At 33.3% G+C, this 23,784-nt stretch overlaps 1 protein-coding gene across 1 annotated transcript in view; it reads right to left on the bottom strand.

Annotated features, from left to right (window-relative positions):
* Nucleotides 1-23,784, bottom strand: part of LOC118192543 (neural cell adhesion molecule 1-like) — a 332,149-nt gene that overhangs the window by 223,215 nt on the left and 85,150 nt on the right. The window contains exons 5-7 of the mRNA XM_085817818.1: nt 13,776-14,072; nt 9,178-9,468; nt 7,361-7,648 (exon numbers count right to left, since the gene is read on the bottom strand). Coding sequence (XP_085673944.1) covers nt 7,361-7,648; nt 9,178-9,468; nt 13,776-14,072 — 876 coding nt within the window. The remainder of the gene's footprint in view (nt 1-7,360; nt 7,649-9,177; nt 9,469-13,775; nt 14,073-23,784) is intronic.

Genomic DNA, 23,784 nt, shown 5'->3' with positions numbered 1-23,784 from the left:
ATGTTCCTGTTTCTAGCTGAACATTCTCCCACTTACACTATAACAGCACGTAAGGGAAAATCGGCTAATACCTTATAAAGTAGGCTTACGTAAAAGCTTTCTGCCTGGCTAATGAAATGAACTTTAATTAAGTATTACATTTTAATCTCAATATGTGCGTGCATATATGTCACTGACATCAGGCAAATGTCGCGAATGTAGGAAACGTTGTGTCGAGGAATAAAGTCGTTTCTTTAGAAATGATATACTCGAAATATTTCAGGTGACTATGTTTATGATTTTAAATGGCAGTGCCTTTATATGAAATTTTTATTTCTGGAGAGGTGTAAATATCAAGAAACAAAATGGAATATTTTTTAAGATGAAGGCAGGAAAGTATTACACATTGGCATAATTTCAAAGATGTGATTGTAGGTTTTATGTTCTTCTTGTGTGGAAGCAAATGTTTCCAGAGAACTAGCATACCTGAGACGAATCTGAATATGAATAAATATAGAAGCAGCTACTACCAAATTTAACATAAGTTCTAATAAAAGTTTGGTTTGTTTAATTATTGCAAGTCACGCTAGGGCTGTCTGCCTAGGGTAAGGATACCTTGGTGGGGAACTTTCTAGCTGGTGCTGAAGAAATATGTAATTATGCATGAAACAACGCTGTAAGGTTAGGGTTAATTGCTAATTAAACTATGTCTCAGATGAAATCTCAACTTGTTATTGAAAACAAATTACTCCAAGAATGCATACAAAAAAGAGAAATTAACATACTATTATTAAAAGTTAATATTAAATACAATATTTATTTACAACTGCTTCGTGTAGTATAGCAAAAATTTAACAAAACCTGATCGGCGCTTCTTGCGGATTCGTAGAAATATAAGTATTTAATATGTATAGCACAGCAAATAACTTTCATCACCTCACTAATTCGCCCCCAGCCACCAGGGCTTCTCCTAGGAGTTACAGAAAACGCTGACTAAAATCCAGACGAGCGCACAAATGATAGACTTAAGAATTGCTGGTGAATTGACACAGCTCTGTTTATAAACTACGGTATCGTTCTTTATTTAAAGTGAACCTAGTTTTCATGAGATGATGTCTATTAAGGAGTAAAGCACCATCTGGAGATGGAGTAAAGCACCATCTATCTACGTAAAAAAAATCTCGTGTGAATGCTGACCATAGTCTGTTGTGTTGCGGTTCTGTGGAGTACAGACACACTGAGTAGTATTTTAAATCAAATTATGATATAGTTTTAAATGAGTTAGCTTAATTTTACATCAAACTATTTCTTTCGAGTAAGGTAACATGAGCTATTGACCATAAGTGGTCCTTATTTAGACGGAGTGGGAACTAAATTAATGCAGAGCTGTTTGAAATGCAAAAACGAAAACAGAAGTGAGGTTCCTGAAATATCAAAGTACTGTGAAGTTAAATGGAATTCTGTCCTTCGTATGAGATTTTAATGTGATTAGGATGAAGCAGTTTTCAAATTTTAAAATGTTTAAAATTGTAGAAAAGAAAACCTTAGACAGATTGCCAGCGATTTAGATTAAGAGATAAGTGAAATGATTATTGTTCATTTAACTAAGCTTATCAAATGTATTAAAAATTTTACATCATTCATTTTGTCACAGATTTGGTTTATTTAACTGTGGAATATTGCAAAATCGATGAAAGAAAACAAATTGAACTAGATTAACATAAGTTAGAAAGGTCTGAAGTAGAACTAAGAAGTTGCAATTGCTGAGTCTTTATAACCGAGCCATTGAGCATGCGCTATATGTTGGGGGTTTCCTAGTTTTAAGAGTAGTTTTTAATGCTTTGGAATTAGCACTGAACGACAAATTCTTCAAATCCCTTCAGTAAAACGGAGGTGTGCATTAAAAGAAGCTATCTGCAATAATGAGAATGCTTCAGTAATCATTTATTTGCTTTTTTACTGACATCATAGCATGATTTGGATTTATCGCGAACAACGAGATGTTTTAGAAACTGTCTGAAAGACCTCTGACAGTGATTCAATCGAAACTTATAGATTGTGTATTGTAACGTACGGCACAACTAGTGCATCGTATCCGGAAACAAGAAGGCTACAACAATTGGCATATAATGAAGGAACGAAGTTCCAGATGAAGTGCACCTGGGCCTTTATCGGAAATGTATGTAGTGTGAATGAACGAGTGAGTGAACGAGTGACGGAGATCGCGGGAACCATCCCGGGTACTAACTCTTTTAAAATTTCTTTTCACTTGAGCATTTTTTAACTGGCAGATTATTTCCTGCAATTAATTATTGAGACTGATATTACCAATATAAATGATGATAAAGTTTTCACAAAATCACCCAAAGTTTTCAATCTGTATGAAATAAAAGAAGGAGTAGTAATTTAAGTAATTTACAAAAAGGATATAAATGGATGTTTTTGTGAAGGCAATGTGAAAATATGAGATGTTATTATAATTAAGACAACTTTTCACATCTCAAACAGTCACTCGATAAAATTAAAAAGAGTATATCCGAGTAGAGATAAAAAAATTAGAGTAGTAGAAATTGAAACAGCTTCAAGTCATTATAAAATACCATTTTGAAACTTAGGTTTATCACCTATAAATAATTAATTTTTACATACTGATGCTTTAATTCTAGTGTTATAATGTGCATTTGTTACCTCATTATTACAATCGACAATAGAGTTATTGTTTCAATATTTTATTGTTAATTTGTTATTACATGATTGTATGTAATACACTGCAAGTCCTGGTGCCATGTTAAGAGGCAAAGCGCCACCTATATAAAAAGACGTGTGTTCACGCCGGCCACAGTCTGTTGCATTTGGATTTCTGCAGATTAAATATCCATTGAGTGCAATGTTAAATAAAGCCTGAAACAGTCCTAAATCAGCGAACTTATTTTTACATCAAACTATTTCTTTTGAGTAAGATAATATGAGCCAATGACCAATAGCTGAAGGAAAAAACAAATGCTATAAAGAAACATTAGCATGAAATTAGTCTTAAGCGTAATGGTGTACTTTAGAAACATCTAAACGGATACTCTGCGGATTCCGAGAGATCAAAATCCTCAAACTCTTATAGTCTTATGTGCCTTATAGTCTCGTTGTGACGTGCAAGTAACAAAGACTGCATTACAGTTTGTATTTGGGCTTGAGAAGAATGAATTTGTAGAGATTTATATCTGTTTTGAATAACCAGTTAAGTGTGTGCTTTCTTTCCTATATGCCTTCATTCCCCTAATTGTCAATGCCGGAATATTTAAATTTGAAGGAGGGACCATTAAGAGAAAGAATTTAAATACTGAGTTCTAAAAGAGAAAATTGGAAAGAGTGGGCAAGCATTGTATCTTTGTAGCATAAGCTTCTGATTCTGCACATATTCCTGGTTAAAGAGGCGTAATTACTATTTCTTTGTTGCCACTAGACTTCGACGCGGTTTTAGGTAACAGGATTATCTGAGCCCTGGGGAAAATTCTACTGTTTTGTTTAGTTCTTGTTAATTGATTTACTGCCCATTTGAGGCATAATTTATTAGCGACAAGTCGACGCATTGTGAATTTCAAAGAATCAAACAAAGGGGTTCTTTTAACCCTTCTTCTATCTGCTTCCTGCGATTACATCAGCTGTCACACTGAAAGCTTAACAGCTAGATATTACAAGTTATTAACGATATTACAAGTTATTATTATTATTTATAATTAAAGTCGTTATTAGCGACTTTAATTATAAATACCTTAAGTTATTATGGATATGGAGAAAGTTCACATCTCTATTATATCATCAAATATGAGTAGGATATTTTTCGCAGACTTACTACTTTAAGGAATATGTGAACTCAGTTATTTCTGGCATTATAAAACGTTTTTTAAACTTATACGTCCAACTAAATAAGACACAGTATAAATATTATGAACTTTAAAAAAATTAACATTTAACTGTAAAATTAAAAAAAGGCAATACTACTAAAAAGACTGATAATTACCTAATAGGCAATATAGAGAATTTATATTTGTTTCAAAAATTAAATAAGTGTATTTCTTAGAGGAAATTAAGATTTGTTTAATTTGCTTTACCATTTGAGGTCCACCAGCGGCTGAGCGGTAAAGTCGCTGAACACTGGTAGTTCGGTCCGAGGTTCGAATCCCGCGAACGGGCTGGCTGCATGGGCGTTTTCGTGGCTTTCCCCATGTGTAACGTGTATACGAGCCAGTTTCCCTTAGAAAGCCCTCCACGAAGGCATCCCTCCCCTTAGGCAGATAGTCCTCGAGGCTTTGCCATAACCACACACACACACTTTACCATTTGATTATTTGAGACACTTATTATTTAGTAACTTATATTTAATATCAGATTTCCACTGTTAAATTACCAGTTTAATGGATGTCTGAGTAATAATTTGTAAATTGTGCTATAAAATTATTTTAAAGTACTTAAGAATTTAGTAAAAATTATTTATCCGATTTTCGAATGGTCTAGCAGCTTTTGCAAAAATATTGATCGGTTGCTTTGAAAGATTCATTAATCATAATGCAGAGAGTTCTGCGTTTAAACATATAATTAGTAAATAGCGTGATGTTCAAGATTAAGTGCATTTAATTTAAGAAAGCATGTACTTTAAAATGAGTCCATGTTCCAATGCTCTCTCTTGAGGGCTTCGGAATATCTGTTGATAAGATGATAAACCAGTTATCAACTGAATTGTTACCGAATTAGAATGTTTTCAACTGAAATCAATATACTATTGTTTGCATATTTTATAAAAAAGCAATATTCTTTCTTTTTTAGCGTTAACATTTTTAACATTACTAATTTATCAGTTTATAAGAATATTAATTTTGTAGTTAACGTTATGTTTGTACTAAAGTTACCTTTCTTTTTAATTTTTTCTTTTTATACCTTTTAAATATTTAACACCTCTATAAAAAACCTTTTGTTCATTAGATACCCCGAGGTAATTTAACTTTCAGAACACATTACGTGCATTCGAAAGATTATTAGACATTGTAAAAAGAGAAACGTAACTTAAAAATGCTTTTTTACAGAATCGAATCTGACGAGCTGAGCTCTACATCACAAGGACACACCTGAGAATATCTGTTTATTGGTTGCTACAACGAGAGGCATGTTTCATGACTTAATAAATTTTCCAGTACAAATTTTGAAGAAACCTAAGAGTTCTTTTAAACGCGAACGAATACTGCATTAATTGTTATGCTAGTGCTTGATGATTGCAGATGCAACAATACGGTTAACAAAATTACCATTAAATCATTAATCACTTTTACTATTTTTCTACTTTATTTACACGAAAATTTATAAATTTGTTTCGGTTTTCACTTATTCCGTGTAGTATCCTACGCATTTTTGTTTTCCACGCTTCATTCCTTTATTTCCTTTGGTATTATTATTTTCCTTTTACTACTTTCCAGGTTCAATTCCTTTCTATGTACTTTATATTATATTTTATATTTTAGGAGAAACAAAAAATTAGGAAATCAAATCTCTCTTTATATTTCTCTTCCCCATATTTAGAATACCGAGTCATACAAATTTGCTGAACTCGTATGAATTTATTAAGAGTAAAGAATTTTAATACCGATTCGAGTAGTTATTCATGACATTTCGCGTGTAAGTAACTTGAGCATAATTTACAAGCCAAAGCAATATTATGCCAAGATAGTTTAATTTCCTTTCGTAAGGTAAGAAGAATTTTGGAAAGAGACGTTTCAGAATTTTTACCAATTTAGAAAGGTTATCACGTTTTCCGCCTCCAGACATCTAATCTTCAAAAAACCTACGAAGTTGAAAATAGCATAACACAATTCTTCTCCAAAATATTTTTCAATGTAAATAACATTCCTTAAAAGTAGATAAGAACAGAACGTGTTTTTCGAATGCATGCAGTTCCTTTCGAATCTAGAGCCAATCGTGTTATCCAATGTAATCTGAATATCTGAAATTTAATGCAGAACAGAAGCAGTCATGCCATTTGTCATCCATTTTCTGTGATTACGTATTGACCAGACAGCAAACCCGTTGCAAAAATTTATTACATAAACTGTTTCAGTCGTGTTCTCCATTTTCCTTTATGGTACGGTGAATCTCATTTTCTATATTTTACTGATTGTACTGTAATGTCACTCGATGAGGTGAACACTCTTTTTCTGATCCGGATTAATGTTAATTAATAAGAAATGGGTTTCACACAAATATACTGCTAATGGCGTAGAATAGCTATGTCTAGTAAAAGCTATTTGCCCGAAAATTTAGACGCAGTTTCATGCAATTGCTATAAACTTTCACACAAAATTTTGAATTATTTTTAACTGCATAGTTTATTTTCCAAAATCTAACTGCATAGTCATGGTTCAAATATTCAAAATGAACACAGGTAAAAATTCGCATATTTTTTTTAGCTAAAAATCAAAACATAGATTTTTTTTCCGTTATAGGACATTATGTGTCACACTCTGCAGAAAGTTGCATACGGCAGTATATTGCTTGTTGAATAGTGTTAAAGTAATTATCTTGTTCTTATCTCTTATAACAGTTACTTTTTCAAAGTTAATATAAAGAATAAAAGATTTTTAAGCCTTTTTTTAGTTTTTCATTATTCTTTGAAACAACTAACTGAACTTATACATTGCATATTTAATATCAGATTTATTTAGTAGCATATGTTTAGTCAAACTTTTACAGAGCGCAGATGGACTACTGGTAAAAATATGAAGTGTCTAGTTATTTTGCTCCAGAAAAAACTGTTTCGTGCCTGCTTTTCTGTAATGGAGATGGTCCAATATTCTTTTCTTCTTTTTTATGAACATGATATTAAGTAAAAAAAAAAAAAAATGTTTGACATTTTATAGAGCAATATTCTTAGAACAAAATTTGATAAATATTTTGTTGTTAAAATGTAATAAATTTTCCTTTTGCTTTATAACCTTAGCTAAATGTAACTAATTTATGCAGAATTTTCATGTGGACCACATGCGAAATGCATCTAAATTTAGTCTATACAAAATATTTTCTGTAACAGAAACCTATGCATTTCAAAAAGTCATCTCACTAAAATATCATCGCATATTTCTTTACTACCATTTACTTGGTATTTTATTTAATCCGATTTAGACCTGAAAGCATTTTCATTTCGAGATACAATGAGATGTTTGCGATCTAAACATTATTGACCACATGTTGAATTTTATTTCTTAGTCAATTCCTGGTTCAGAATAAAGCGCTAATGCGGGCACGTAATTACGAAACACTCCCATTACTTGCATAATGAAACATCCCTCGCAATTACCATCGTAAGATCATTGCCGCAATTACGAAACGCATTTGAAATTACCTGCAGGTATGACTGTGAAGACACAGGGTTCCTTCTGCATGCCCACCGAGTTCTTGCCCCAGCAGAGCAACGTGCCGTAATCATACTCTGTCCTCGGTATGTAAGTCGCAATGCTTCGGCTCTCCTCACTAGCAAATGACACCACTTCGATGCTCTCCACGGAATTATTAAATTTCCAGGTGAAATTCGCTTTGGATGGGTCCGCTTCCACTTCGCAAGACACTTTCACAGGTTCGTGTCTTGCCACGCCGTACAGTAGTTTCTGATCTGATTTGCAAACTGGCGCATCTGTGGGAGAACAAACACATATAGTGATTAAGTTTCATAATAAAAATATATTTTCATACGTATTCTTATTGTATATAACGATGGAAGCAAAATTAAATGAATACACGTAAAATGTGCTAAAATGTCCCATGTATAAATGAAATTTTAAAATACGTGCTTTTAAGACATCAGATGTTGTAGACGCAAAGAATAGCATAATACCTTTTTAATTTTTATGCATCAGATCAAGAATTTCATAATTGCTTAATTATGTACGCGTATAGATAGCCAGATAGATGATAATTTTCAGCTTCAATTATCATTCAAAAATCTAAACTGTATTTCTAATTATTTTGGAATGCAAAATATCCTTTTTATTTGCACTCTCTTGCAAATATTCTACTATCTGATTTATAAATTTCTATAAATGGAATATTTTATTTCCGTTACATTTCACTATCACAATCGAGTTCTTGACAATAAGATGTTTACTTTTGAAATAAAATTTCACGAAAAAAAGTACAACCTTGCATTGCTTCTTTTAATACTAATTTATTAATGGCAACAATGGCTACAAAATTTGATTTCTGATTTCCATGTTCAAAGATCAAGTTACGTTTTATGTAGCAAAACACAATCTTTATCTTATTCTCAATAATATTTACATTCATGAAAAAGAGGAATCTTAAAATTAACGCTCGTGTCCAACTTTACATGCAACTTGTTTGTTCAAAACAGTAAAAATATTATCTCTTTTAACTTAATTTTATTTTTAGAGAAAACTTTTAAAGAAAATAATGTCTTAACCCTGCAACAAAGAAATATTTCAGGTAAGTAAACTTAACAACACATGAAATTTCTTAAAAATCTTATTTATTCAGCGAAACATTTCGATGGAAACATCCAAATTATTCTTAGCATAAGCATTGAAAACTTTGCATTCATATATTAATTCATTTCAGTATAAAATAACATAAGAATGTAAAATTATTTATATTTGAAAGAAAAAAAATATCAAATACAAACAAAAGGAAATGAAATAGTAATACAAGTTTATTTCTTCTCACCGATGCACTGAATTTGGCTGATCAAATTTATTCTCATAGATTATTTTATAATTGCTTTTCTATGTGGATGTTATTCACTATTAAAAATACGAATTATATAGATATTAAATCCAGACAGATGCCTTCACGATTCCTTCCATGTAAAATAGCTTTTCCTAGTTATTAGTGTAATTTTGTATCCATTACTAACTGTTTTATGCCCTATCACATAATATTTTCTATTCATTGTATAACTTATCGCATTGTGGATGCAAAAGTTTCGCTGCATTTTCATGGATGCGATAAAGCTTATTAAATGTAGCTTTATTTTACCATTTAAATTTTATGAAGATAAGGTATTCAAAGTAGAAACGAAGTCTGCAAAATAATCGTCAATATTTTACTAATTTAAATGAAGAATGTAAAATTAATTAAGCCAGATAATTTTACGAACTATTAAATCTCATCTACATATATATTAATGCAAGAAATCATTGCACTCACACTGTACTCTAAGATACAGAGCTGCACTCTCTCCTCTGCCTTCAGAATTATCTGCCGTGCAAGTATACTTTCCACGATTACTCCTCTTAACGCTCTGTAACACCAGGGATTGATTACTAACGATGATGCCTGCAGACTTATTGGTATGTAACTCCCTATCTTCAAACCGCCATCCAATTTCCGAAACGGAAGGATTGGCTATGATGGCACATTCCAGATAAACGTCCTTGCCCTCCTGGATGTGAGAGTGCCGAAGCTTGCTGCCCAGTTTCAGAGTTAACTGCGGTACGTCTGAAAGAGAAAAAAGGAGAAAATATTTGTTAGGGAAATTGGCAGAGTTCTTCATAATAACATCTATGCCTATACGTATTTATTTAATAAGACATATTTGTAACACTTGAATTCTGAACTTTATATGCATGGAATTAATAATTAATTATTTCCTACTTCCTGGAACTACAAAAATGAAATTAATTACGTGATAGAATCAATTTATTAAGTTGAAAATCGCATACGTAATTCAAAAAATCACTAGACGGAAAAATTAAAAATGGTAGATAAAATACACTGTTTTACAAAAGAATCGAAGCGCCATGAAGGAAGTGGTTGTTTTGGATGAAATTGAATATGTGTATAGCTCATACACAGATAATAAAATAATTTAAAAATCAAGATCATAGTACCTGCTCGCGGCTCCACTGACCCACTGAGTGTTCAAATTGGTTGTTGTGTTGGTCAAACTGCCCCTCGCGGCAATGCATGCTTTAATTCGTCGAGGCAAGGAGTGGTAGAGGTTCCTAATGTCATCCTGCGACACATTCTGCTGGGCATTCATCAGTTGTCGTTCCACATATTTTGTGGTGCCTGAAACTGGCTGCCTACCATATCGCAGACATGCTCGATTCGTGAAAGGTCTGGTGACCTTACTGCCCAAGGAAAAGTATCAAGCGCACGAACACAGTCCAGACATATGGGAGCAGTATGTGGCCTGACATTATCTTGTTGGAAAATGGCCCCAGGATGACGTGCCATGAAGGGTAATGCAACCGCCCGCAGGATGGTATCCACATATTGTTGAGCTGTTAAATAACGGAGGATGACTAAAGATGACCTGCTGTCATAAGATGGTGCGCCCCACACCATCTAACCAGGGGTTATGTCTGTATGCCTTTGTAAAACAAAAGCTGATTGAGACCGCTGGGCCTATCCTCTACAGACGCGAACACGGTGGTCATCTGCTTCAAGAGTGAAGCAGGATTCATCGCTGAACACAATACGATGCCAGTCTGATGTCAGCCATGATGATAGGCTGCGACGCTACTCCTGACGTCTCCGCCGATGTTGTAGGGTCAAAGAAAAACGTCTTAAAGGCTTCTGTGAGCGTAATCCCGCCTCAGACAAGCGCCGTAAGATGATGGACGGTACCACAGGAGGTGTAGACCTGGCTGCAATGCGTTGATTAGTCGACAATTATACCGTTGGGGCTGTTCGACCCTGGCGAGCAATTATCCTATCTAGCCTCGCATTTGTGCTCCTTGGCCTTCCAGAACCTTCATTTCGTCGAAAATTTATTTTTAGCAACCATTAGCTCCAGGGAAGTTAGTTTGTTATAATAAAAATAATATGAAATTGGACTCCAAATCATTACTATCTTAAACGTTTTCTTCAGGTTTTTATCATAATATTGCTAATTAAATTAGAGGAAATGCATTTGCGGGTCGAATAAAATTGCTTCGGGGTCTCCATTCAGTTTGCGGACTGCCTACTTGTGATCATATACTTGAAAAATAGAGGCGAAAACTCTGACTGTGATGTGTCATCCTGACAACCTCATTTAATTTCTTGCAAGCCATAACGATTAAGATATGTGAAAAGATTCGATTTCCTATGTATAGTTCGAACTAGTGAAATGCAACTTTAGCTGGCATTGTGCCTAAGCACCTGATGTCCTCCAGAAAGGCTGTTAATTACGTGCCGCAGAGTGAAGAAGTTATACGAGAGTTTGCTCTTATCCGGAAAGAAGAAATTTCTGTTTTGGGTCATGTATTATTAAATTTGGATCTCGCTTTTTATTTTCTTATAATTATTGCTCAATAAATTTGCGAATACAATTTATATCTAAAGAGAAAATATAGGATTATAACACATAATGTTACATTCTGTTTTATTTATGCTATGTGTGGATACATTTGAAATAAATCTTAAAATGTCGACTTTCTTAAAATGACGAAAGGTTCTTTCCCTCATCTCATTTCATTTCATCTGAGTAAAAATCACTTTTACCTTTTTATCTCTGATTCTTGTTATACGTATTACTTCGAAAATATTAATCAATGACTTTATCAGCTTTCTGCACTTAAGATGTTAGCATCAAAGATGAAATATAACGCGGTATGATTTCTAATTTTTAATTAATTATTGTAAACTTTTTCTCACCAAGTTGGAAATTTAAATAATAAGAAATCTTGATAATCAAAAATGTTTACTTAATTAATCGTTTCAACCTATCTAAGTAATAATGATTTTAGAAAAAAACGCTTTTGCTGAAAAAAAGCAATTTGAAACGTTTAATGAAGTGATTATGGAAAAGGCGCTGAGGTTTTCTGAATAAGTTTTTTTCTTAGCCTATTGTTATTTATTATTTTATTGTAAGTAATTATCCTTTGCATCTTTTTCTGTCAAAGACAAATAGTTTAATGTTACAAGTATAATTAATTTCTGAAGATAAACTGTGTAGAGATGGCGTTTTAGTGCAGCTTTGAGTTTAAATTACAATTTATGGAAATAGCTTTGGAGATAGTTTTGCATTTATTAAAGCAGCCGATTTGTTTAATGATGGAGAAATTTCTAAACACGTGGAATAACCGGATATAATTTAATAAAATAAGGCGGATGTTTTCAGCATTAAATTTAAAAGAAATGCTTCATTACCGCTCTTTTTCATTGCAAGTTAAAATTTATCGTTTTGCATAGGAGAAAAATAATTATGTAGTAATGAAATGTATCAGCACTTTGCTGAATAATTCCATTAAAATTATTTCTAGTGGCGTTACAGAAATGTCAAAATTAATGAAAAATTAGAATTTTTTTTTAGCTTATGCATCAAACCAGAAGTATGTTTGAATTTCGATAACAGATTGCAGTGGATTCATTTACATACTCTTTCCTTGTGATCATTTTCGATTTAATGAAGTTTTTACTAGCATTTCGGGATAATTTTGCCTGCCCATTGCGAAATAGAATATGTAAGTGTGAACGAAAGATTAAATTTCATCCACAAAAGCTATATGTCTCAGTCAAGAAACGAGACTTTTTCAAAGTTTTTAGGGTTATATCTTAGAAATAGTTTGGTTACATGTGTATCAGAGATTTTCGTATTTAAACCTATCTTCTGAAAGCTAAATCAATGGAAACACTTAGCAATATATAACATTCTGCACTTTTTTGATAATCTAGTGTACTTTATCGTTTATATTTTTGAAACATTGACTAACGCATTTGTCATGAGTTAAATATACATTTCAGTAAAGGTTTATACGGTAATTAAAAAAAAAAAAAAAAAAAAAACACAGAAACAGTTGAGCATTTGGAAATTACCTTTCATAAAACTGTAAATGATGCTAAATTTTACATCAGGTTAAAGAATATTAAAAACTGGATGCATGAAAATTAATAGAAATGAATTTCTTCCGCTGTTTTGTTTATTTTGGATGGTTTATTTCAAACTCAAACCATCCAAATAATACTTAATATTGGCTATGAGGGAATTTTATTAATTTCTTCATCTCTGTTCAGTTTCCCATTTCTTCAGAGAATATGATATGAAAATTTCGCATAGCTTGCCTTTAATTTTCAAACACTGTCTTCATTGCATTTTAAAATACATGTACAGGGTGATCAAAAAGTCAGTATAAATTTAAAAATCTTAATAAATCACGGTTAATTGTATTATATTGTAGATAGAGAGGTAAAAATTGACACACATACTTAGAATGACATGGGGTTTTATTAGAAAAGCAATAATCTGATCAGAAAAGCAATAATTAGCATAACAAATTAAGACAAAGCAAACATGATGTTCTTTACAGGAAATACTCAATATGTTTACCATCTTTCCTCAACAATAGCTGTAGTCGAGGAATAATGTTGTGAACAGCACTGTAAAGCATGTCCGGAGTTATGGTGAGGCATTGGCGTCAGATGTTGTCTTTCAGAATCCCTAGAGATGTCGGTCGATCACAATACACGTGCGACTTCAGGTAACCCCAAAGCCAATAATCGCACGGACTGAGGTCTGGGGACCTGGGAGGCCAAGCATGGCGAAAGTGACGGCTGAGCACACGATCATCACCAAACGACGCGCGCAAGAGATCTTTCACGCGTCTAGCAATATGGGGTGGAGCGCCATCCTGCATAAAATCATACATTTTTTAAACTTTTTTTGGGGTTCTGATAAAACCCCATGTCATTCTAAGTATGTGTGTCAAATTTTACCTCTCTATCTACATTATTCCGTGATTTATTAAGTTTTCAAATTTATACTGACTTTTTGATCACCCGGTATATTTAATAATTATACACATTTCCATGATACTTACAATGGACGTCTACCTTCCATTCATCTGCAATTGAACTGCCAGGTATAAGCATGTTTTCTGCTCTGCAAGTTATATTTTTACCTCTGTCTTCTATCGTAGGTATGAAAGTTAATCTTCCTGTTGTAATATTTCCTTCTGAAGATATCTTTTCTTTGGTTCCTTTAAGAGGCAATCGACCAATTGTCCATGTGATATTGGCTGGCGGTCTGGAACCACCTGCCCTGCACACGAGCTCTACAGGTTTTTGTGCAGACAGAGCCCGGTTTTTATCTTCAATATGAACTTCTACTGGTGGCACTGAAAAAAAGAATGATAAAATATATAATTTGTAATTAATTTAGCTCAGTTTGTTTACAGAATGTTTGAAAAATAAAGGAAAATAGTAGTTGCAAATATTTGATGAAAGCTAACATATGACAAAATAGAATGGCGTATTTCTTTATAAGAACACAATGCGAAACAACAAAAGACGTCTAGTTATCTCGTCGTGAAGTTATTTTCGATAATCTAGAATTTAATTTTTTGCTTTTGTTGTGAATGTGCATATCATGTTGCTTAGATCGGAATGGAACTACGGAAGTAAAGAAAATTGTTACATAAATTAAAAAAAAAAAAAAAAAAAAAAAAAAAAAAAAAAAAAAAAAAAAAACATTATAATTATTGGTGAGCTATGAAACTTTTAACAAAGGACTTGCACATTTGTAATATTAGACAAAATCAAAATATCAAATTTAAGTTAAATGCTCTATTTATTTACAAAAGCAGATAATACAAATAGCTGTTCATAGGAAATGCTTTAAATATATATATATACTCATAAAATATCACAGAAATTACATAAAGTATTGAGTAAATTTAATTATCTGGCACAATTTATGCCAAAAGCTACCATGCATTATTTTTTTCTTTATTTAAAGCCGAGATATGATTTTTTAGGATAGTTTGAAGTTTAGGATTAAAATATCTTAAAAGATTTCTACTTAAAGAGATTATCGTTCAGTCTAAAATGCTTTAAAATTAAAGAGAAAATCTTGCATCTTCCATTTTTAACGAAAAATAACGAGATTTCAGCCCACCGACTTGAAGTTAAACTGTTTGATATCCAAAACTACATTTATTATAAACCGACGGCATTTTGGAGCCCATATTTAAATTGTGGGCTCTCTCTTATATATATGAACTAAAATTAACTTGGACGAAAGCCTAATTCAAAAAAAGATAACCAAACAGAAAAACAACATACTTCAATATTAGATATAATTTAACGTACTTCATAGCTCAACAAAAGTTATCGACATTTCTTGATTCGTTTCAGTTCGGCCCACTAGCGGCCGAGCGGTAAAGTCGCTGAACACTGATAGTTCAGTCCGAGGTTCGAATTCCGCGAACGGGCTAGCTGCATGGGCGCTTTCGTGGTTTTCCCCATGTGTAACGTGTATTCGAGCCAGTTTTCCGTAGAACGTCCTCCACGAAGGCATCCCTCCCCTTAGGCAGATAGCCCTATTATGCTTTGCCGTAATGAAACCAACCAACCAACGTTTCAGTTCAGTCATAGGAAAACATTTCTTAATGTCTGATTTCATATGAGTGAATATAATAACATTATTTCTAGTGAATGTAACAAGCAGTAGAAAATACATACTATATTAAAATACATATTTTCATCAATAGTTTAAAAACTGGTAAGTAATATATTAAATATTTTTATTATTAATTCGTAGAAACAATTTTAACAATGTATTCTTTTAAAAGGCAAGGTAATTATGTGAAGAAAGACATGTGGTTGTTATAAACAGATAATGAAAAGGGTACATATTCAAATCAAATTTGTTTTTAATTATGTATCAAAAGTTAAAAAAGAAGAAAGAAAGACCAAATAAAAAAAATAAAATAGAGGATTAAATAAAATCTGAAAGGTTTCAGATTTTAAATTAAGTCCAAAGGGGCGTTTTTTTAACCTTTTATGTGTTACCTTTATTTATTGAATGTCATGTTCTACGTACTCAAACCATAAAATTCAGTTCAAGAGCAATATCGCGAAATAATTTCAAATTGAGCCTATCTTTAGAATTTCCGGTACGCAGTCTCACGCTCTGGAGATAACAATGCTTTTTGTCTTCTACGTTCCCTTTGCTCAATTTGAAAACGTTGATTTTGTTAACCAAAAATTCGTTGAAGTGTTACAAAATATGAAGTCGATAATAAAACAAATTTCATATTCAAATTAGGGCTTCCACATGCCCATACTCTATGGAAGATTACGTTACTGAAATTTTTGATCGCTCTTGGTAGTGTTTTTTTTTTTTTTATCATAATGCGAAAAACTTGCATACATTCATGCAAATTCTTCATTATTTAATTTCTTTAAATATAATACAGGAAGATAATATTTGGTGGCAACAATTTAAAACTTGAAATAACGCTTATCGTGAATCGACGCAAAATGCCAAAACGAAATTAATAGTCCTTCTGGGAAAACTGGATTCCTAAAATAATAGAAATTGCATTTCATGTTATATATAGCAACGATGAACGATAAAACTCGAATGCTTTATTATGTCGGACAAGAAAGAAGAAGTTTCAGAGTAACATTTACATAATAGTCTAGATAAGATAAACATCTATAAAAATATTTTGAATTACTTTAAGAAAATCCTTTTAACTGTTTGTTTGCAAGTAATGTTTGTAGGAATTATTCGTATATTTACTTGTACTGCATAGTCATTGCACTGCAACTGAAGTATGCTATCATATATATGGATTTAATTGGGAATTAAAACAGTACTGTTTAAATTTAACAGTTCTATTATAATTCCCACTTAAAATGTCAAAGATCTAATTTATGGAAATATTTTATAAATAGAAGACAAATAATAATGATTTATTCTCATAAATTGCAAGGTGTTTTTATGACAAAAATAATGAACACTTATCTCAACAATGATAAAATACAAAGAAGAGACTGAAAGAGGTATTTATTTAAAATCTAAAAAGTATATTTATTTCTAAATTTCAAAGTATAAGATGTTTAACTAGTAGAGAAAGCTTTCATCTTGCAGTATTTTTACTTTTATCAATAGTTAACTTACATATTAATTACGCTGAGGGAAAAATTAAAAATTGTATCTACTCTAGTCCCTCTTTCGTGAGTTAAACTTATGAAACAGATTTAGTATACTATAAGTCATATTTAATTAATGATTTATGAAATGATTCCCTTTATGTAATTTTTACTTCGTGAGAAATTAAATCTCGCATAACTTAGGTAAATAATTCTATTAAAGAGTGGTGCCGATACAAGCATTAGCTCTTCGCGAAGTACCATTGCCTACCTGAAAGAATTCGAAAGCCTTTTCACAGACACATCGATTTTGCAGTGGGAAAATCCAGGTGCCTTATTCAAAGACGCTTAAAAGATGAAGACTATTTGAAGAGAAAGGAATGAAAAGTTTCCAAATAAGTTCTTTCCAAAAGATTCTGTTTGGCATCGTCAGCTTTTCCACTATTTGCGATATGTATTTATGACTTAAGCCATTTGTATGCTGGGATAGATATAAGCAGTCTGCAGTTCTGTCTATAATTTGTCACTTCTGTAAACGCGCATTTTTATAGATTATTCAATACATGATATTTTAAGTTTTATAATACATTTTATTTTTAAAAAATAATGTTACGTTTTGTAATATACTTGTATGTTTATTTTTTGTTAATGATATAATCACCTTCAGTATGAATGACGTTTTACCATCGAGTAGGCAAATTTTTAATTTCGAAGCAGCAAATCAAAGATAATTCTTGATAATAAAGTTTGAAAAATCCATTTTTGATCTCTTACACATTTTGAATTTTTATTCACTCAAGAACTGTTGAAAAGAGGTGATTGAATGGCAGTTGGAGGGTGCGATATCAGACAAATAATTTGAGTAATGTAACACTTCCCTTCTCTCTTCTTTTATCTGCAGTCTTTCTTTCATAACGTGGTCTTGAACTGTCATATAGTTGGATGACAGCTGTTCCGTTAAAAACTGTTGGATATCTTTCAATCAAAACTAGTTTTATTCGATCTATCTTTGACTATATAGTATATCTAGAGTTATGGCTTGATTCAGTGATATTGTGATGCACTGGTGATGCCAGGCCATATTTAAATCTGGGCTACAGACCCAGCCATGGGAGCAGTTGGTATGTGAAAGGACTGTCCATTTTATAACTATAATCAACTGTTCAGTATCGTACGACTGTTCCCGGAACAGAAAAGCGTGAACGAAAACGAAAGCCTAGGCTTAGGGCTCGGGCAGCAGATTTACTGGTTTATGTAAACGCAGAAAAAATGAAGGACTACCTGAAAGTTACAAAGTTTTGAGAAAATTTCAGCCAACTTCAGAAGCTTGTTTATAGAATTACATTTAGGCAGCAATGGAAAATTTTAAAATTATATACAGTTCGCAAGTAGATTGAGAGCAAACTGAAATTTTTATTGTGAATATTAAAAAGGTGAGAGATTTTAACATGCTGAATGAATTAATAGTTAGTGACAAGTTACCGAATGCGTTAGATTTGGAAACGCGGAGTATGCAAGAATCACAAAGATCTGGTTCAAACGAAAACAAGTTGTTGAACTTCGTGATAATTTGCTTACTTTAAAGGGTAAAATTTCCTCAGAAGTATATAAAAGATTTACGCGGAACCTTAATCAGGAAGAAACAGGAGTTATGAATCATGGTAATAGGAAATAGGTGTCACATACTATGAGAAATAATTTTAACACTAGAAATCAGTATGAGCTTTGTAAGTAAACTGTACATTTACGTTCCTGTTTGAAAAAAGAGAGGGATAAAATGCCAGCTTAGCAAAATCAAATAAAGAGTCCCCTTGATAGAACAAAAAATACCCGCAAGAACACAAATTAATCGCGAGAGTTAAAATAGGATATCTTGATAATGATGTAATTGATACACGTACAATCTTTACAGTATATGCAGATTTGGTTGGAAAGGCGAGAAATCAGAACACATTTAGACAGTCCAGCAAATACGCCAGTTATTAATTTAAACCATATACCACTATCCTATAAAAAATAAAGATTATTCTAAAATGCAGTTGATATCAGAGTTTGGAGATAAAATGAAGCCGGATTAAAAAAAAAAAAAAAAAAACTTGCGTATTTCTTTAAAACGAGACACCAATTGTTCATGCAATAGAGTAACTGTATTATTTTCCATTACAGATAAGTTAATTGTGTCTTATATTTTAACTCCAAATATTTATAAGTTGTTGTTAGCGGCGAATACGAAGGCGAAGGGGGAAGGGAGGAATATTCAAATCAAAACCATATACTGCAGTTGGAGCCAATAGCAAATAACAATTACCAGACCAGAAGAGATGATACTGTTATGTATTAATTGTTATTATTTTCAAACTTTAAGTTTTGCTTACTTAATTCAGTTTTGTTCAGTAATTGAAGTTATTAATTTTTGCTTTATTTGTTTAAATTTGGTTGAAAGTTTAAACTGCAACTTTTGTGAACTTTAAATTTAGAGCTGTTTGCTTTAAAAGTTTTCTTATGTTGAAGTTGTTTAATTTTAATTTGAGGTTAGGGACTAAAGTTTAGTTGGTACGCCAAACACAGCAACCCAAACAGAGAAATCTTCACGGGAAGGGGTTTCCCGATTACCAGAAGACGCCAACTATCGCGGTTCAACCATTCGGCCTTCAAGGCCACTCCGCTGGGTCAATCTCCTCTCTGCTGATGGAAAAGTGGGGAAAACTAGCCTCGTCGTGAGGCGCAGCTCTAACATTGAGAGCTTCTTATCCAACGACTTTTCACTCTCATAAATAAACTCTCCGTAGAAAATTTCCCCGCTAGACATGTCACAGCAAACGGGGTCCTGTTTAAGTAAAACTCCAGATGGTGCAGTCATCAGAACATGTGTTCAAACGCTTGCGCGAAAGAATTTCGGGGCGCAGTAATCCCCAGATAAGTTCTCAGCCAACAACTTTGGATGTGAAAATTACAATACCAGTGAATAGTTTTTCAACACAATAAACGAATTTAGGACATTAAAAATTAAACTATTACTTAACAATTAAATTTATTAAAATGTCAGCACAATAACAAATTGTTTCCTCAGCAGAAATTAAGTGTACACACTCATTATCCAGACTGAATTTCAATTACTATTGATTTACCTTACCACAACTCAGAAAATATAAATTATATAAACTTAAAAAAAAAAAAAAAAAAAAGAGGGGTAAAAATTAAATTAAAAAAATTAACACACCAAAAGTGCAGCAAACAAAACTTTATAATATTTAAAGTTAAAAGTTAAACAACCTTAAGGGTCAAAACAAAAGTACAAAACCAAGTAAACTTAAGTCTCTAAACTCAAATTAAAATTAAACAACTTCAACATAAGAAACCTTTTAAAGCAACCAGCCCTAAATTTAAAGTTTACAAAGGTTACAGTTTAAATTTACAACCAAATTTAAACAACTAAAGCAAAAATTAATAACTTCAATTACTGAAAACAAACTGAATTAAGCAAAACTTAAAGCTTGAAAATAATAATAATTAATGCATAACAATACAACAGTTGAAACAAGTAAAAAATGTATGCCAGAAGAAGGGAAAACGAATAAAAAATTGTGCTGAGGTTCAGAGCGGATGAGAGAATTAAATAAATGTGGGGCAATGACCGGACGCTAATATTTATTCAGAATAGAAAAGAAATTGTGAGACATTACGTGGTATTCTTGAAGACACTGACAGAAATAAAAATCGGTATTTTCTAATAGACGATTTAATTTACCATGCAGACATGATTTCTGGAGAAGTTAATCAATTAGTAATGCCAAAAGTTAGAAGGAAGCAGATTTAAAATTCGCATATGCATTTTTGCAAACCACTTAGCGGTGAGAAAAACAAATGAAAGGTTTCGTTATTCATTTTATTGGCTAAAAATATCGCGAGATATAGAAACATGTTGCAGAAGTTGTAAGAAAAAGTGTAAAGAAGTAGGGAGAAGCCCAGCGGTCAGAATGCCATTCCAATCCAAAGGCTTGTGCTTTTTGCTTGACATAGCAAATGCTGATATAATCGATTCAACTAAACATACCGTATTTAGTTGATACACATTTCAGGGGGCCAGAGGCGGTCCCGCTGAGAACAATTACCGCAAAATCACATGCAATGCATTACTGAAGATTTTTAAGGAACAGAAATACCTCGGGGAATAATCTGTGAATAAGATACCAAATCATTGCAGAATAAAACACAATATTTTAATGTGAAGTTAGGCACGAGTCGTCCTAGATTTGAAATGTTGGAGCATCCACAAAGGATAAGTTGAAAGGTACAATCAAATTCTAAAACGTATGCTGCATCCTATCATTTAAAGTAACTCTAAAAATTGGGCCAGGCATATACCATACCTATTATTTGTATCCCAAATTGCAGAGAAATCCCAAATTGCACTATCGGAGTATTACATTTTAAAATAATGTATGGAAGGGAGGAGAGAGGACCATTGGCAGATTTAAAATCGCCGTGGTCAGAAGAAATTCTACTTCATATAAAATTAAGTAAAAGGTGCAGTTGAATATTTACAGAGGTAAAAAATGAGTTTAAAAAAGAGCCGAGTAGCACCTTTGATAGCTGAATTGAAGCAAGGCGATCACGTAAAATATGCTTATCGAAAGGCGGCGTATAAAGAATTCAGACCGAGTGACCAAGTGTATCTATTAATTCCGGATTCCAGTAATAAATTGTATGCTAGGTGGAAAGAGCCCTCAAAGATAATCTCGTTGAATTCAGATTCTTTTACAGTGAAATTGATTAATGATGCTATAAAGAAGGTTCAAATAAATAAAATCAGAAAATGTAATCCAGAAGTACTAGCAGTCGGTGTAGTATTTGAGAATGAAGAGAATTTAGGAGAAATCCATCTCACACCTAGTTTGAATCATACACTGGTGTGCAAAAATTAAGGACGAGACGGTTTTCTCAATATAACTTTGTACAAAAGCTTTCCAAATCAACACATTTAATACCGTAAGATCCCAAATACGTAAGGACATGAGTAATGTAAGCAACACTTACTAAAAGAGAAATCAGAGGGATAAAAAGAAGCTTTATTGAAAATGTAGCATGGAGCGCAATGCAACTGAAGGCCGAAACATCCCTGTAATGGGTATCCAGCAAGAAACATCCGGTCTTTAATAGGGAATATGATCTCCCCTGACTGCTAGGCAGGTTTCACAGCGTCTGCCCATGCTGAGAATGAGGGTGTCAATGAGTTGTTGAGGCATTGCTGCCCATTCGTCTTGCAGCGTCAATTGAAGCTCCGGAATCGTTACTGGTGATAAGGTACGAGCTGCCAAGCGTCTGCCTAGAAAATCCCATACATGCTCGATGGGATTGAGATCCGGAGATTGTGCCGGCCAATCCATACGTTCAATATCCTCACTCTCTAAGCTACTGTGCTTCTGTGCAGCTACACTGTGCTACTGTGCTACACAGCACTACTGTGCTTCACAAAGCACTACTGTGCTTCGGCACAGCACACTGTGTGTACTACACAGCACTACTGTGCTTCGGCAGCTACTGTGCGATGACATTGTGCATTGTCGTCCATGAAAAGGAACTGCGGACCCATAGCGCCTCTAAAAAGACGCACATATGGAAGAAGAATCTCGTTACAATAACGGGTCCCGTTGACTGAACCTGCGTCGAAGAGGTGAAGGTCTGTACGACTACCAAGCATGGTGCCTCCCCAAACGAGAACATCGCCACCTCCATATCTGTCCCTTTCAATGATGTTCGAGGGATGATTGCGGCTTCCCCGCTCTCTCCAGATGAGTATGCGATGAGAATCGCTAGTCAGACTGAATCTGCTCTCCTCTGTAAAGTGTACTCGTCCCCATTCATTTTCTCTCCAATTCCGGTGTTCCCGGCACCACAGAGAACGCCTTCTCCGATGGGCAGGCGTTAGAGGTACACACCGTACAGGGCGTCTTGCAAACAGACCACCACCGTGCAGTCTGCTGGCCACGGTAAAACGCGATATCGGTCGTCCAGTCGCCTGTGTCGTGTGTCTAGCGATTTCTCCCGCTGTCTGCCGCCTGTTTCTTCTGGCAAGGCAATATACCGGTCATCTGCGGGTGTGGTTCCTCGTGAACGACCACTACTAAACACCCGGATAGCTGTTCCTGTAGTTTGAAATTGTCTCCAAAGTCGTGAAACGATGCTGTGAGCAATTCCGAACTCTGCAGCTACACTTGTCACACTGCTGCCTTCCTCCAACCTCCCAATGATTCGACCTCGGGTAAAAGCATCCAGATGTCGTCTAACAGATTGATTATTCGCCATTTCTCGCTGAGGCAGCAACTCGGTGTGATTTTAACTGCTATACGGCGTACAATCTCTTTGCCAGAAATACTGATCTTACACCGACAACATGCTTTATATTCAAAACATGATATTCAAAATCCATAGATTTCAAAATAAATTCTAACATAAAAATTATTTTTCTAATATCGATTTTTGAACTGATTTGTAGCAAATATTAACATTTGTTTCTAACAATTAAACATAGAATTTTTAAAGTTTATTTTTTCTTTTAACAAATAATACTACTAATATCAACATTAGCTTTAAAGTAAAATATAACACGTTTCATGCAATATTTTTTTTCTTATCTTAGTATTAGGATATGTTTTATTTTCTTATGGTAAATGTAACGTAGTTACTATATCTACCAGCAAATCAGAAGTTATCTTGCATTTCACTTTTGTTGACTTAGACTGTCTCTAATCCAGCATCCACCATTTCAATATCTTCATGTTTAGTATTTATACTAGAGTCACTAATTGTGCAGTGGGACTACAAATGCAACATAGTAAGTACGCATTCTCCACTTAAATACACAATCCTACACATATCTTATGACTCATTTTCCATATCAAAATACATAAACATGATATAGTTATAGATATACCTGAAAATGTCGAC

The sequence above is a fragment of the Stegodyphus dumicola genome, chromosome 5 (genome assembly GCF_044657685.1).
Source record: "Stegodyphus dumicola isolate Sdum_Otavi_A_Nest chromosome 5, ASM4465768v1".
NCBI lineage: Eukaryota > Metazoa > Arthropoda > Arachnida > Araneae > Eresidae > Stegodyphus > Stegodyphus dumicola.
Note: the sequence above shows the minus strand (reverse complement) of the source record. Positions and strands in the feature narration are given on the sequence as shown.